The sequence below is a fragment of the Galeopterus variegatus genome, unplaced genomic scaffold (genome assembly GCF_000696425.1).
Source record: "Galeopterus variegatus unplaced genomic scaffold, G_variegatus-3.0.2 Scaffold2153, whole genome shotgun sequence".
NCBI lineage: Eukaryota > Metazoa > Chordata > Mammalia > Dermoptera > Cynocephalidae > Galeopterus > Galeopterus variegatus.
In genome coordinates this window covers 178,348-191,824 of record NW_007728264.1, presented here as the reverse complement: position 1 = coordinate 191,824, position 13,477 = coordinate 178,348, and the positions used below count along the sequence as shown (strand labels likewise).

The 13,477-nt window shown below is 46.0% G+C and overlaps 1 protein-coding gene across 4 annotated transcripts in view; it reads right to left on the bottom strand.

The window, feature by feature from the left end:
- Positions 1-9,996: 9,996 nt before the first annotated feature.
- DLG3 (discs, large homolog 3 (Drosophila)) overlaps positions 9,997-13,477 on the bottom strand; it is a 54,190-nt gene continuing 50,709 nt past the window's right edge. For all 4 annotated transcript variants that reach the window (XM_008580750.1, XM_008580751.1, XM_008580748.1 and 1 more), the window contains 2 exons: positions 13,355-13,446; positions 9,997-12,253 (listed from right to left, as the gene is read on the bottom strand). In XM_008580750.1, coding sequence (XP_008578972.1) covers positions 12,147-12,253; positions 13,355-13,446 — 199 coding nt within the window. In that variant the 3' untranslated portion in view covers positions 9,997-12,146. The remainder of the gene's footprint in view (positions 12,254-13,354; positions 13,447-13,477) is intronic.

Genomic DNA, 13,477 nt, shown 5'->3' with positions numbered 1-13,477 from the left:
TTTTTTTTTTTTTTTCCTTTTTTTTTTTTTTTTTGAGACCGGCCGCACCACGCTCAGCCAGTGCGCGCACTGGTCATCCCTATATAGGATCCGACCCCGCGGCGGGAGTGCTGCTGCACTCCCAGCGCTGCACTCCCAGCGCCGCACTCTCCCGAGTGCGCCACGGGCTCGGCCCAGAATTTAGTTTTTAAGAGCCTTTCAACCCTTTTGAGAGGGCAGCCAAGTAGAAAGTGCAAGAAAAGTAACAACTAATGTGTACCTAAGAAGTGCTAAGCACTTACACATGTGCTGTCACTTAACTGTCATAACAACCCTGTGAGGTAGGTCATTCCACTTAATTGTTCATTCCATTCCTTCCTTCTTTCTGTCCTTTCACTCTCTCTCTCCTTCCCTCCTTTGTCGTTCCTGTGGGAAACTGAAGCTCAGAGAGTTTAAGTAACTTAAGCAAGTTAACACAGCTACTAAATGGCATAGCCAGGATATAAAGCCAGATCTATTGGACCTGTGCCCTTTCTTTGCCCTCATGTTGCCTTTCTCTTCTCTGAACTGTTTGAAATCTGCTTTCTCAAATTCTATGGCAAAATACCTTACTGTCTAGCCTTACACTCTCACAAACTCTGACCTAATACTCATGTGGTTGCTCTTCAAGTTTCTACTTTACCAGTCAGTTCTTCATTACTGGCCAGAATTGGATAATGAACAGCAGAGTCCCTCTTGTTGATTTCTTTACTTTCTGAGAAGTAATATTGTCAGTAAGACAGGTAAAGAATTTCTAAAGATTCTGCTTTTAGGCAAATGAAAACTTATAGCAACTCTGGAGAAAAGCCCTCATTGCTGCTGTATCTTGCCCTGTGTCATTTTTGTGATCTGCTCCAGGAATACATCACCCATTTCATCCATTTTGTAGAGTGGTGGTATGTGATGTACTTACACCAATAGTGTAACTCCTCTTCCTTTCTCGATTTTTTTTTTTTTTTTTTTTTGACCGGTAAGGGGATCACAACCCTCAGCATGGTGTTGTCTGCACCACGCTCAGCTAGTGAGCACACCGGCCATCCCTATATAGGATCTGAACCCGCGGCCTTGGCACTACCAGCACCACACTCTCCCGAGTGAGCCACGGGGCCAGCCCCCTTTCTCGTTTTAACTTCACCAAAAGTCTGTAGAGGGCTTTGTTTTGTTCTCACCTTTGTGGAGTCTATGCATATAGCACACAATGTCACCTTCCATTCTAAAGGTCACTTTCTCCTTAATACAGGTTGAGTATCCCTTATCCAAAATGCTTGGGACCAGAAGTGTTTCGGATTTCAGATTTTGGAATATTTGCATTATACTTACCAGCTGAGCATCCCAAATCCTAAAGTCCAAAATGCTCCAATGAGCATTTCCTTTGAGTGTCATGATGGTGCTCAAAATGTTTCAGATTTTGGAGCACTTCAGATTTCAGATTTTCAGATTTGGGATGTTCAGCCTATAAAATGCTTCTTCTAATGCCCGATTCCAATTGCACGTTTCAGTCCCCCAAGTCTTAGCTGGCATTTATTACCTTGATTTAAAATTTCAAGATCACTTTATAATATTAGGTTGAACGATATGAAGTTACCATTTTTGTGGGTCAAAAACAGATGGATATTGGCAATTTCATATGGTTCAACCTAATGCATGTGCTGTGTAGTGATACGGAAACAGCTGAAGCTGGAAGTTCTATTTATGACTCTTTTCCCAGATATATTCTTCTGTGACTTAATGGGCACCTACCCCGGTGCTGTTCTTGTTGTTATATCTGATATCATCCATAGCAATTGATTTTATAGTATTATCAGGGCATTTTTGTCCTTTCTCCTCCATTTTCAATTTAAAGTTCTTTTCATCAGATCAGCAAGGCTATTGGTAAAAACATTTTCCCCAATTGTCACAGAGAACTCTGTCCTTAGCCAAGCTAGTGTTTTAAACCATGGTCCAGACAAAACAGATCCTATTCAAAAATTCCATCTCTAAAGGCAGCCATTTCATCTTCCATATATTCTTTTCAATTCCAAAGTACCAGTTTTCTTTTGTAAGGAGAAAAGAAAACACCACTTGGTCCCCCAAGTCCTTGAATTTTCTGCCCACAACTTCATAGTTCTTGGAGATGATTTCCATGTCTCCTTTGGTGAGGCCGCTCATGCCTACAGGAGGGACACCTGTTAGAATAAGAGGTGGAGGAAGGTGGAAATGGGCAACACGTGTTTGATTTGATAGCTTTCCCACATCTCTCTGTTAAATGGCAATGGAAATACATGATCAAAGACAATAGTCGTGTTATGTTTGCATACTTGCAGCCCTCTCCGCATTGTCAATCAAGAAGCCACCAACTATTGTTCATTCATTCATTAATACATTCTTTTGTCCATTTATTCATCTGTCCATCCAGCCAATGAATGTAGTTTAGACCCAAATCCTGCCCTCAAAGAGTTTATAGTCTGATAGGGGAAGAGGTTAGGCTTACATTTATTGTATTAGAGTTATTACAACATTAAAGATAGAAGAAGAGTGCAATGAAGATGGGAGAGGGTACTGAGATTCTGAGGGAAGGAATCAGGAAATGCTCTGTGCAGGTTGACCTGGGCTTTAAAAATATATAGGATTTGGACATAAGGAATGAAAGGAAGGGTATTCCAGGCAAAATAAACAGCATGGCAAAGACATGTAGTCTTTCTGTATGAAGGACAGTGCATGTTCAGTATATTTGTAGCATATAGTGCTTAAAGAGGAATAGTGGAAAAAGGTTAAAAAAGTAGGTTGGAACCAGAGTATGGAGGATCTCAAATATCTGGCTAAACAGTTCGGACTTTACTGAGTAAGCTACTGGAGGAATTTGAGCTGGGGAGTGGCAGAATAAGATGGGGCCGGCCCGTGGCTCACTCGGGAGAGTGTGGTGCTGATTAACACCAAGGCCGTGGGTTCGGATCCCACATAGGGATGGCCGGTTGCTCACTTTGGTGAGCGTGGTGCTGACAACACCAAGTCAAGGGTTAAGATCCCCTTACCGGTCATCTTTTAAAAAAAAAAAAAGAATCAGAAATGGGCCCTAGGAATTTTAATCTGGGCAACAGGAGGTAAATTGGATTGGAGAAGGGAGAGTGTACAGGAAATTAGACTAATTTGGAAGCCATCATAATTTCCCTATGTCACTCTTTTATAGAGTCCCGTACTTTTCCTTAACAGCACTTATCAGTTTGTAAATATGTATTTATCTGTGTGATTATTTGTTCAATGTCTGACTACCTCTGAGTTCTAAAAGAGCAGAGGCCATATCTGTTTTGCTCTATTGTATCCCCAGGGCCCGACACATAGAATTATGAGTTTGTTGAATGAATGAAAATAATGAAGAGTTAAACTGGGGTGACAGCCGTGAAAACAGTGAAGATGAATGTGAGGACTGTTACGGAAACATGCTCAGAGATGCTGCAAAAGTTTCAAGTCTGGGTGGGGAGAATGTTTTGGGAGTCTTGAAGCCAGGAACTCTCCAATGAATTGAAGGCAGAGAGAGGAGGGCCAAGAACAACTTTAACAAACATCTAAGGGGGAAGGAGAGATCAGAGAGATGTAGAAAAACCAAGAAGGTAGTGTCACTGCAGCCAAGGCGAAAGTTTCAAGGAGAGGGTAATTGCGTGTCAAATATGGCAGCAAGGGTGATGAGTATGAGGTCTGCAAAGGTATAAGATCTGGATACTTGGAAGTCATATTGACTTTCAAGAGCACAATTTCAGTGGAGTGGTGAGGCCAAAAGCCAGACTACAAAGAAATAACAAGATAGAAAGTGGTAGCGGACCGTAGGCTACTCTTTCAAGAACTAGACAAGGCAGCATAGCACAGGCATACAGCCTGGAACCAAACTGCCTGGGTTCAAATCCTTGCTCTCCCACTTACAAGCTGTAGGAGGTCGGGCAAGTTACTTAACCTCTCTAGGCCTCAGTCTCGTCTGTAAGATGCCCATGACCATCATCATAGATTAGTTGCAGACAAATGAGTAAATACGCACAAAGCTTAGAGTGATATCGGACACACAGTAGGTGTTTTTTCATGTTTGCTATTATCATTCCACTCTTGCTGTCTGGCAGGGTTACCTGTACCTACTGACATCCCTTTTCTCATTCCCTCTTTCTGCAGCAGATCTGCTTTGCCCACCTCCTGGAAAGGCTTCCTGCCTATTATAGGGCAGCGCTAGTGACATGGGGGCTTTCCCTTTTCTGTTTTGCAGTCTTCTACTCATAGTCTTGACTTGTTTTATTCCCCTTTACTTTCTCTATTGTTTCTCGTTATTTCTTCTTTAGAATGCCCCAATTCACCCTGAGCGGGGTGAACTCTAGCAGACCCTGCAGAGTGCTTTTGTTGTCTCCTCCTTTGCCTCCTCTACTTATCAGCAGGACCTTTTTACCTTTACCTCCTGATTTCTTTCCTTTTTTCTATTTTGGCATTTCCCCCTTCGTTCTGCATAGGAACACCCCAACCCTCTCTGATAAGCCAGAATAGAGAGGTAGTTTGCAAACCTTTGTTCTTCAAGAAAAGGTGAAACTTGAAAAGCTTACATGTAATCTAACAAACAGTCAGCAATTGCTGTGACAAAAAGACGAACGGCGCTCCGCTCCCTGCAGGGCACTGGGGCAGTTTTGGCTCCTCCTGGCTGGGGGGCTCACTCTGCGTGCCTCGCCCACAGCACCCTCCCACTCATCTCAAGTAACTCCTAGCAGGAGCCACCGTGAGGCGCCCCAGCTCTCCTTAGGACGCATCTAGTGGTACTTTGGGCACCTCCATTCCCGTGTTGACCTAGCACCATTGCTTTGTCCAACTCAAAGAAGTGATTCCATCCCAAAGTTTTCTATTTTGTCACGCTGTCCTGGAATCCGACCCCTCTGTCCAGCTGGGAAAGGACAGCCTCTCCCGGTCGCAGTCCATGCATGTCCCAGGGGTCCTTGGCTTCCTCACAGCAGGCACGGAGCTTGTCTGCGTGGAATGTTTGATCGTGTATAAGCCGAATATACTCATGTGCCACGTTCTTTGGCAGCTCTATTTAAGCCTTTTATGTGATCTGCATCGCTGGTTGGATTTTTAACTGCAAATTCACAAAAGGCATGAACTGTCTTTTTGTGAGGGATTCAGCATAGTACCTGCCCTTTAGAATTCTACAATATTATCATCAACAACTTTTAGAGCTGAGAGAGGCCTTAGAGATTGTCTGTCCAACTTCCTTATGTTTTAGAATAAGACAGAGAGGCCCATAAAGGGGAAGGTCATTCAGCAATCACTTATTGAGCATCTGTCATGTGCAAGGCTTGTATTAGTAGCTGCGAGGTATAGAAAGATACACCAGAAGCAACCCCAGCCTTCTAGAAGCTTTTTGTCTAGTTAGAGAATTATATTGTGGACAAATAGCTACCATGCAAAGAAGAACAGAGTGTCAGGGCCGGCCCGTGGCTCACTTGGGAGAGTGTGGTGCTGATAACACCAAGGCCACGGGTTCAGATCCCCTTACCGGTCATCTTTTAAAAAAAAAAAAAAGTGAGTTCAGTATAAACTGCTAGAGTGGTGCCAAAGGAGGGGAGGGGGCAGCTCTTCTGGAGTGATCAGTGACATTATCATGGAAGGTGACATTTGTGCTGGAGCTTGAAGGGTTTTATTAAATAAACATGGGGACTGGAAACACTCCAGACGGAGGTCTTGCTCACAGGTAAAAAGGCAAGAAGTCTAGATTAGTTTGGAGAAATATCAGGAGGTAATGCTGGAAAAGCAGATTAGAGCCAGTGGAGGATGTTAAATGAATACTTTCCTCCCCGACATCCTATGTCCCCTCTCCCACTAAGCTGGTTCTGCTCATTTTACAGGTCTCAATCTGAATGTCACCTCCTCACAGAAGCTTTCCGTGGGCACCTTCTCTAAGCAGGTCCCCTCACTGCAGTAGCCTCTATCACTGCATCCTGTGTATTTCCTTCTTCACATTTACCCTAATGTGTAATGACGTATTCAGTCATTTACTTCTTTGTTGCCCACCCCCCACCAGATTATAGGCCCCTTGAGAAAAGGACTGTATTGGTTTTAGTTGCCATTGTCTTCCCAGCACCAAGCACAATGCCTATCAGTAAGTGGTCACCAAGCAGTAGCTCTTGACACTACAAGGACAAGGGCACTGATAATGACAACAAAGAACTCAGTTGAAAAGACAACAAGTTTTGGTATGAGATTGGGTGTGATGACCAAAGGAGAGTGACCAAGTATAGTGGATTGAATTATGTCCCCCCAAAACTCCCTGAAGCTTGAATTGTGTTCCCCAAGTTTTATGTATGAGAAACTTAGCCCCCACTGTGACTGTTAAGAGGGTTGAAATCCTATTATGGTAATTGAAAGGTGGAGCCTTGAGGAGGTGATTGGATAGAAGGACCATGCTCTAGTGAATGGACTAATAATGGTGGTCAGGGCCTGGTTCTGAGGGCTTTAAAAGAAGAGAGTCTGTCTCTCTTGCTCTCTCTGCTTCCACCATCTTGCAATGTGAGACCCCTGGGTCACTGTCGCCACCACCAGATGGACTTTGGACTTCTGAAACTGTAAGCAATAAATGTCCTTTTTCTTTATAAATCACCCAGTCTTAGGTATTGTCATAGCAACACAAAACGGACTAATACACCAAGGTTTGAGCGTGAGTGACTAGGACAATGGTGTCACTTCTGGGTGGAGGAAGAGAGAGTGATGGGGCCAGGGCTGGGGTCAGGGGAAGAGCTGTGGAAAGGGAGGGGTGGGGTCGGAGAGGAAGCAGGGACATGGCATTTTCATCTTTTTGGGGTCTTTGAATTTCATCCTTGTGAGGTGATGGCTGGCCTTAGCTTTCAGGTGCTCGATCAACACTTTGAATGAACAAATAATGGTCAGTAATGGGGAGCACAGCAGGTCGATGGCTCAGCCCTGAAGGAAGAGAAGGAGAAAGAGATAAAGGAGAGGAAGCAGTTGGAGATGAAAGAGAGGAGTCAGAATGATGGAGCAAGATCCCAGAGGAAGCTGCAGGGACTCCAGAAAGGAAGCTGACCGAAAACGAACCCAGACTCTTCATGTTCACCACAGGTTTGGCCCTAGTCAACCTGCTTGCCTCCAAGGTTGAGCCTAGCACAGCTCTTCTCTTTTAACCAAGCACCCACTATGTGACAGACACTGTACTAACTGCTGGGGATATGAAGAGGGACATGACATATTCTCTGCTCTCAAAGAGGAGTGTAGCAGAGGGAGACAGAAGCAAAGAGATAAGGGCAAGAAAATGTTCTAGGCAAAGTGACAGGCAGCCCAGTGTGCTTGAGAGCACAGCTACTGCAGACAGCCAGCCTGTGAATGGGGCCACTTACTAGCCATGCGACCACCTTGTGCCTCACTTTCTTCATCTGGAAAATGGGGATAAGAGTGGCTGCATTCTAGGGCTTTTTTTTGGCAATAGGTGAATTAGTACACGTAAAGCACGCAGTACAGTGCCTGGCACACGGTAATAAAGGTGAGCTGCTACAGTGGTGACCAAAGTCCTTACCGGGTAAAGCAGAGCACACAGGAAGGGATGGCCAGCTGTACCCATGGGTTGGGAGGGGAAAAGAGGTGCTTTAGAAAAGGCAGCACAGAAAGAGGAATTCTTGAATCAAGTCTTGAAATATTGAAAGGAGTCTTCCAGGAAAGCAAGATGGGGTGGCAGTGAGGGCATTTGGGGGCAGAAGCAGCAGCATGGGCCAAGAGCCAGACGCAGCGGAAGATGAGGCAGGAGAGAAAGGCCAAGGCCTGATGGTGGAAGGACTGTGCTAAGGAGCTTGGACTTGTCCCTGGAGGTGACAGGCTGTGGGAGGTGCACTGGACAGCCACTTCCACAGCTGCAGGAGGACAGCTGCAGGCAGAAGGCAGGCCAGTCAGAGCACCCTCTGGCACTTCACTGGGAGAACACAGGTGCGAAGGCCACTCTCAAACCACAACTTTCCATTTCTTCGACATGTTAGAGACTTGGGGTTAGACTACTGTGCAGGGAGGGATGGCTGTGCAGGTAGCTCATTCCATCTAACGTGGAAAAGCGCGTGTGGGCATCTCGCAGTGCACAATGGGAATAGCTCTGCAGACAAAACCCAGTTGGGGCCTCATTGTCGAAGAAGCTCTTCTATTTTCTGGCAAAGGACAAGGTAGCAACACTTTGTTCAGTGGGGAGGAACAAAGGTGTGCGGGAGCCAGTCCTGCTATTTCTTGGAAGTGATGGGGGAACAAAGAGGCTTTTGAGGAAATTGGAATTTTATTCAATTTTAATCAGAAAGTTATTTGCAATAATAATAAAATGTCCTAGTGGTGCCGAAGAAATGACCGAATGGATAAAAGGATTAGTGGAATTGAGGCTGTGAAATCCTAGATGGGAACAGGGATGAAAGACAGAACATGGGAATACTGAGACAATGAGTACTACCAAGGCCCAGGTCAAGTCTGCAGGCATCCCAGCTTGCTCTTGACTTCAGCACTAATTTGTGGGTTTGCCTTGAGAAAGTTTACAGCTCTATGAACACCTCATGTCATCGCAACAAGGTTTTCTGATAACCTTGTGCTTCCAGTGGTTGGCACTGGCCAGATATTGTCCCCATGGAAAGGGCACCATTGGTCTTTAGTACTGACCTTCCTGCTCAAGCTCAATGCCCTTTCTCAGTACCATCCTTTTTTGCTTAGCTTTGACCTGCTTGAGACACTTCCCCTCTAGGCTCCTTGCAGTCCTGCAGCTCAACTCCCACTTGCTGCTGTGTCTATATTAGCTTCAGCCTCTTCAGCCTTGAGCCCTTCAACTTCCACACTAGCTTCGGTAAAGATTTTGCTTTCATTAGCTAATTTCTAGAAGCACTTTCAACCTAAGATAAAGTTGGTCATTTGTGTTTGAACATTTTATTTAGTCATGGGTCCTATGAACATTTTAAGGTTTGATAATACAGTTCTTCCCCTGTTAGAGATGAAGAAATTGGGCTGTGATCAGCTGCGATGTCAGCAGAACTGGGAGGAGACCTGTGTCCGCCCTCGTGAGTACAGGGCTCTCTCCGTCAGGGTACGGCACGGTGCAGGGCACGTCTCCCTTTGGGGTTTCCAAGTTGTTTGGTGTCGTCTGTACTGAGGCTTAATTTTCTTCAGCTGCACCTCCTCCAGGAGGGACATCAGCTGTGAAGACAAAGTCTCCACACAATGTGACTATAGGCCAAACCTTTGTTCCCTTTGCACTCAGGAGCTGGATTTCAACTCCCCACAGAGCTCTTTGGGGATTCTCTTTTGTTGAGCTGCCTTCTAGCAAATGAGAGGATGTGGCAAAGAAAGCAGCCTGCAAACCATAAAGCACCCCACAAACGAGTATGGGTAATCATCTTGCTGTGGCTCAGCCCACACACCTTAGAGTTGCTCATTCATTCCCTCGCTGCTCTTGACTGTATGACTATGGCAGCACTTCTTCAGGCTTCTCCACACAAGTCACAGTGGCGTCAACCACATCAGGAACACCGGCTCTAGGATACTCCCCTCTTCAGAGGGCTGCAGGGATGGCTGCCGCCCTGCTCTGCAAACTGGGCCCACCCCACCCACACTTTTGGAAACGCTGGTCGCTGGCAGGCCAGCTCTCGTACCAGTCTCCTCACTCAGTTCTCTGCTGTTCAGGGGGCCTCTGCTTTCTCTAACAAACATCTTTGCTGCAGCAGGCACCTCCCACCTGTGTACCTTTTGGGAAAATGGCAGCACTTCACCACCAAGGATGTGGACCCCCACCCAGCTGTTGCTGTTTGAAGCAGCATCTGGGGCGGGGTGGAAAACAGCACGCATGGCTTTCACAAAGGACCTGTCACCACCCCAGGTACAGACCAGCTCGGTCAGCTGATCGTGACTAAGGAGAGAGCCTTTCGGCCCCAGACAAAGATCTGGAACATTCTGCTCACTGCTGTGCCCCCACCCTCCCTTCTCAACTACTTCAAGAAGGTCTCTGAGCCACAGTTCATTGCAACTATCATTTATTAAAAAATATATGTCTCCTTGGAAGGAACACTGGTAAACCAACTAGTGTCATGCTTACTTTGAATCTTTGCTTTTCTTCCCTGGGAGGGGGAGAGGGTTGGGCACCATGCAGACTATGCTGCTGAGTTAACATCAGAGAACCCACACTCCCTGCTCCCCCTCCTCACCATAGTCGCAGTTGGCCATCCCACTGTCCTCTTTGCCTTCAATCCAGTGTACTGTCCAGGAAAAGCTCCTGCCCTTTCTTTACCCTCGTTCCGGCCCCACACTTCACAGTTAGCTTCATTATGCTGGTAGGATAACCGTTAACAGATTTCCTGAATTTGGCTGGTAGTGCTTAAAGCATCTTCGACATTGCGCTGCTTGCACTGGTCCTAACCTGGCGGGCTGGGACACACCGCTTCATCCCCAGGGCCAAGCACGTGGCTCTTCTCCCCTGCATCGTCCTTCCAGTGTGGAGGTGAGGGAGGCACGCTGGCTTCAAAGGAGCACAGTGGGGTGGGGAAGGGCCTGAACCACACCTGCTGCCTGCGTTTGTGGTGGGAAAAATCTCCACTGACCACAATCACTGCCATCAGACTTGGAAAAAGCAACAAGGTTTCACAGCTCACCAGTAAATGAATCTTAGCTCTCCAGCTCAGATGTCCAGCATTAAAGTCTACTTTCTTCTTGAAGAAACAGTAAGCTACCAGCCGTTGGTGAGGGGCTGGGGCAGATCATATGAAGCAGCTGCAAAAAAAACCCAAATCAAATGCCTGCTGTGGCTGACCAAGCCTAGTGCTGTTCCACTGTCCCAGCACAGAACTGGAAGGCAAATGACTCCCTGACCCTGTCAGCGGGCCCCATGAAGGAACCACAGCTAAGCCTGACATGTCCTTGGCAGGTGAGTGAAGGGACAGCATGGCATGGCAGAGCTCCAGAGCCTCCTCTCACCCCTCACTAGCCCCGGCTTTCCCTTCTGCTGACGGGACGACCAAGCCTGGGTCACCCACTCTGTCACAAGGCCTGGCTCCTTCAGAACCTCACGCGCCTTTAGAACATTGGCAAATTGGAGTCTATGCATTCACTTAAATAGTAAAAGTAAAATTTGGAATAATGAAAAGGCTGACACAGTAGCACAACATGGTTTTGGTTTAACAGCAGCTTAAAAATGAACAAAAAGGAAACCTCTCATGCAGACACATCAGGTGGCATAAAACAATAGGCAATTTCATATGGAGCATCATTAGCCATTCTCTCCTTCCACACCACAGGACTGACTGCACCGCAGGGGGCAGCAGATGCTTTCTGGTCAAATCTCCAACCCTCTTGCCCCCAGGCAAAAGCCCCTTCTCTCAGGCCTCAGGCTGACCCCTCCTAGAGAAAACCTTAGCACTCAAGAGAATGACCAAATGCGAGTGCCCTTAGTACAGCACCTACTACCATTTCCAATCCCTTCCCAACCAGTTGGGACAGAAGATGCCATCTGATTGGAATATGAAAATTAAAGCATTTCTCTAATAACATAGTACCATTGATGAAGTCTCCATAGATTTTCTAGTCCAAATGTGTGTTAATATATATATATATATTATATGAGTGTATAATATATATATATAATTTCTATATATTTTATATAAATTACATATATATATCTATATATAAATAAGATACTTTCTGTTGCCATTACGTTGCACCATTGAGAGCTGCAAGACAGCAGTACAGATAGGTAGAAATGCCCAGGAGCATCTCATCATGTGGTGCATTTAGCTCACTTCACAAGCCGTGCAGCTGTCCAGAGTCTGTCTTTCCATCAGTCCTCCTCTCTTCTCTTCGCTTCTGCTTGGTTTTTATGAAAACAATGGCTCTGATGGATTTGCACCTGTGCTAGCGCTTGGGAAAGGTCCATGCAGGAATGGGCACAGTCACATGATGAGTGAGATGGGATCATCCCAAAAAAATAAACTAAAACAAAACAAAAATTTAAAAAAAAAAAAAACAGGACTAGAAAACTCAATTTTTTTGACATATCTAAAAAAGGGGACAAGAACAGTAGTCTTTGTTCTCCCCATGGGGACAGGAATGAAGAGGGAGGAGGGAAGAGGGACTTGATTTCTTCTGTTCACAAGAGAATGGTTGGAGGGGATTCTTCAGAGTTTTTCAGGGGATGGGACCCAAATGTAGTGCCCAGACTGGTCCTCAATGATTTGTTTGATTTTGTTATAAATCTCTTCCAGTGAGTCACCCTGTACAATGGCTAAAGTGAAGAGGAAAACAAAATTATTACTGTGGTTCACAGCACACCCGCAAACCCCGGCAATCTTGCCTCTCCCAACAATCCTACAATGCCCCCTAGGCACGGAGGCCCGCTCCCAGCAGCGCAGGTCTGGCCCCACTAGTTGGCTGTCCGAGCTCAGGCAGGAGGGGAAGTGGCCAGGCGCCCCGAGCCCAGCGCTTGCAGTCCACTGGCTGAGACAGTGAGACTAGGTAACAAGGAATGGGAGACTGTTTACTGAGCACCCATCATATGCCAGACCTTGCAGCTCGTGTTGCTCTTGGCTGCCATAAGGCCAGCAGCTTGTAATTCTAAAAGAGCCTTCCTATACGATTTGGAAAATCCCAGTTATCTAGAGAAAGAGCTGAAAGCCACAATTTCTGGCAAGAGGCAGTGCTCCTGGGGCTGTCACATCTACTCGATGTCAGAGGTCAGCTCAGCAAACAAGGACACGGATGCTGATGGCAAAGGGAGCTCCAAAGACCTCCAGGTGTGTGAGTACATTTATGAATTCTTTACCCAGTTAACCCAGTAGCACCAACAGCTAGAATTTACTCAGCACTGCCCTACACACACATAGATGTCACCAAACTTTTAAAGGTGAGAAACATAATACATAGAAACCTTCCCAACCTTTTAGGAACTGACCGTCAATAGGTGACCATACACACTCACACACACACCTACAGACAACCTGAACACCACACCAAGGAATCCTCATCATCAACAAACGTTTATTCAGCACCTAAAACATGCAAGGCAAAGTACTGGGGCAGGGAGCTGGGAGGCAGGGAAACAAAGTAGTACAGGGAGCTTATACTCTAGTAGGAAAGAGAAGACAAAATGAACAAACCAACAGTCCAAGGCAGCATTTGGTCAGCGGTTTATACCATAAGTTGGTGAAACTGCTATGGCTGGACAGAGAGAACTTGAGTGCTTTGGAAAGGTTTGCAATCAAAAGCTCAAAAACATCCAGAAACTCTGCAAGGTTTCTAAATTCTGCCTAAACCTCTATGAGACACTGACACAAATAGGTGTCTGGCCACTCCCACATAACCTGGGCTGGGCAGCAGAGATTCTTACCTGTAAAGTATTCTCCAAACTCCTGCTCCAGTTTCATGGCTTTGTCATAGATCTTATTTGCTTGTTCGTATGTCTGCCGTCGGTTCATTTCCCTGCCAAAGACACAGAAGAAAAATAGTTCCA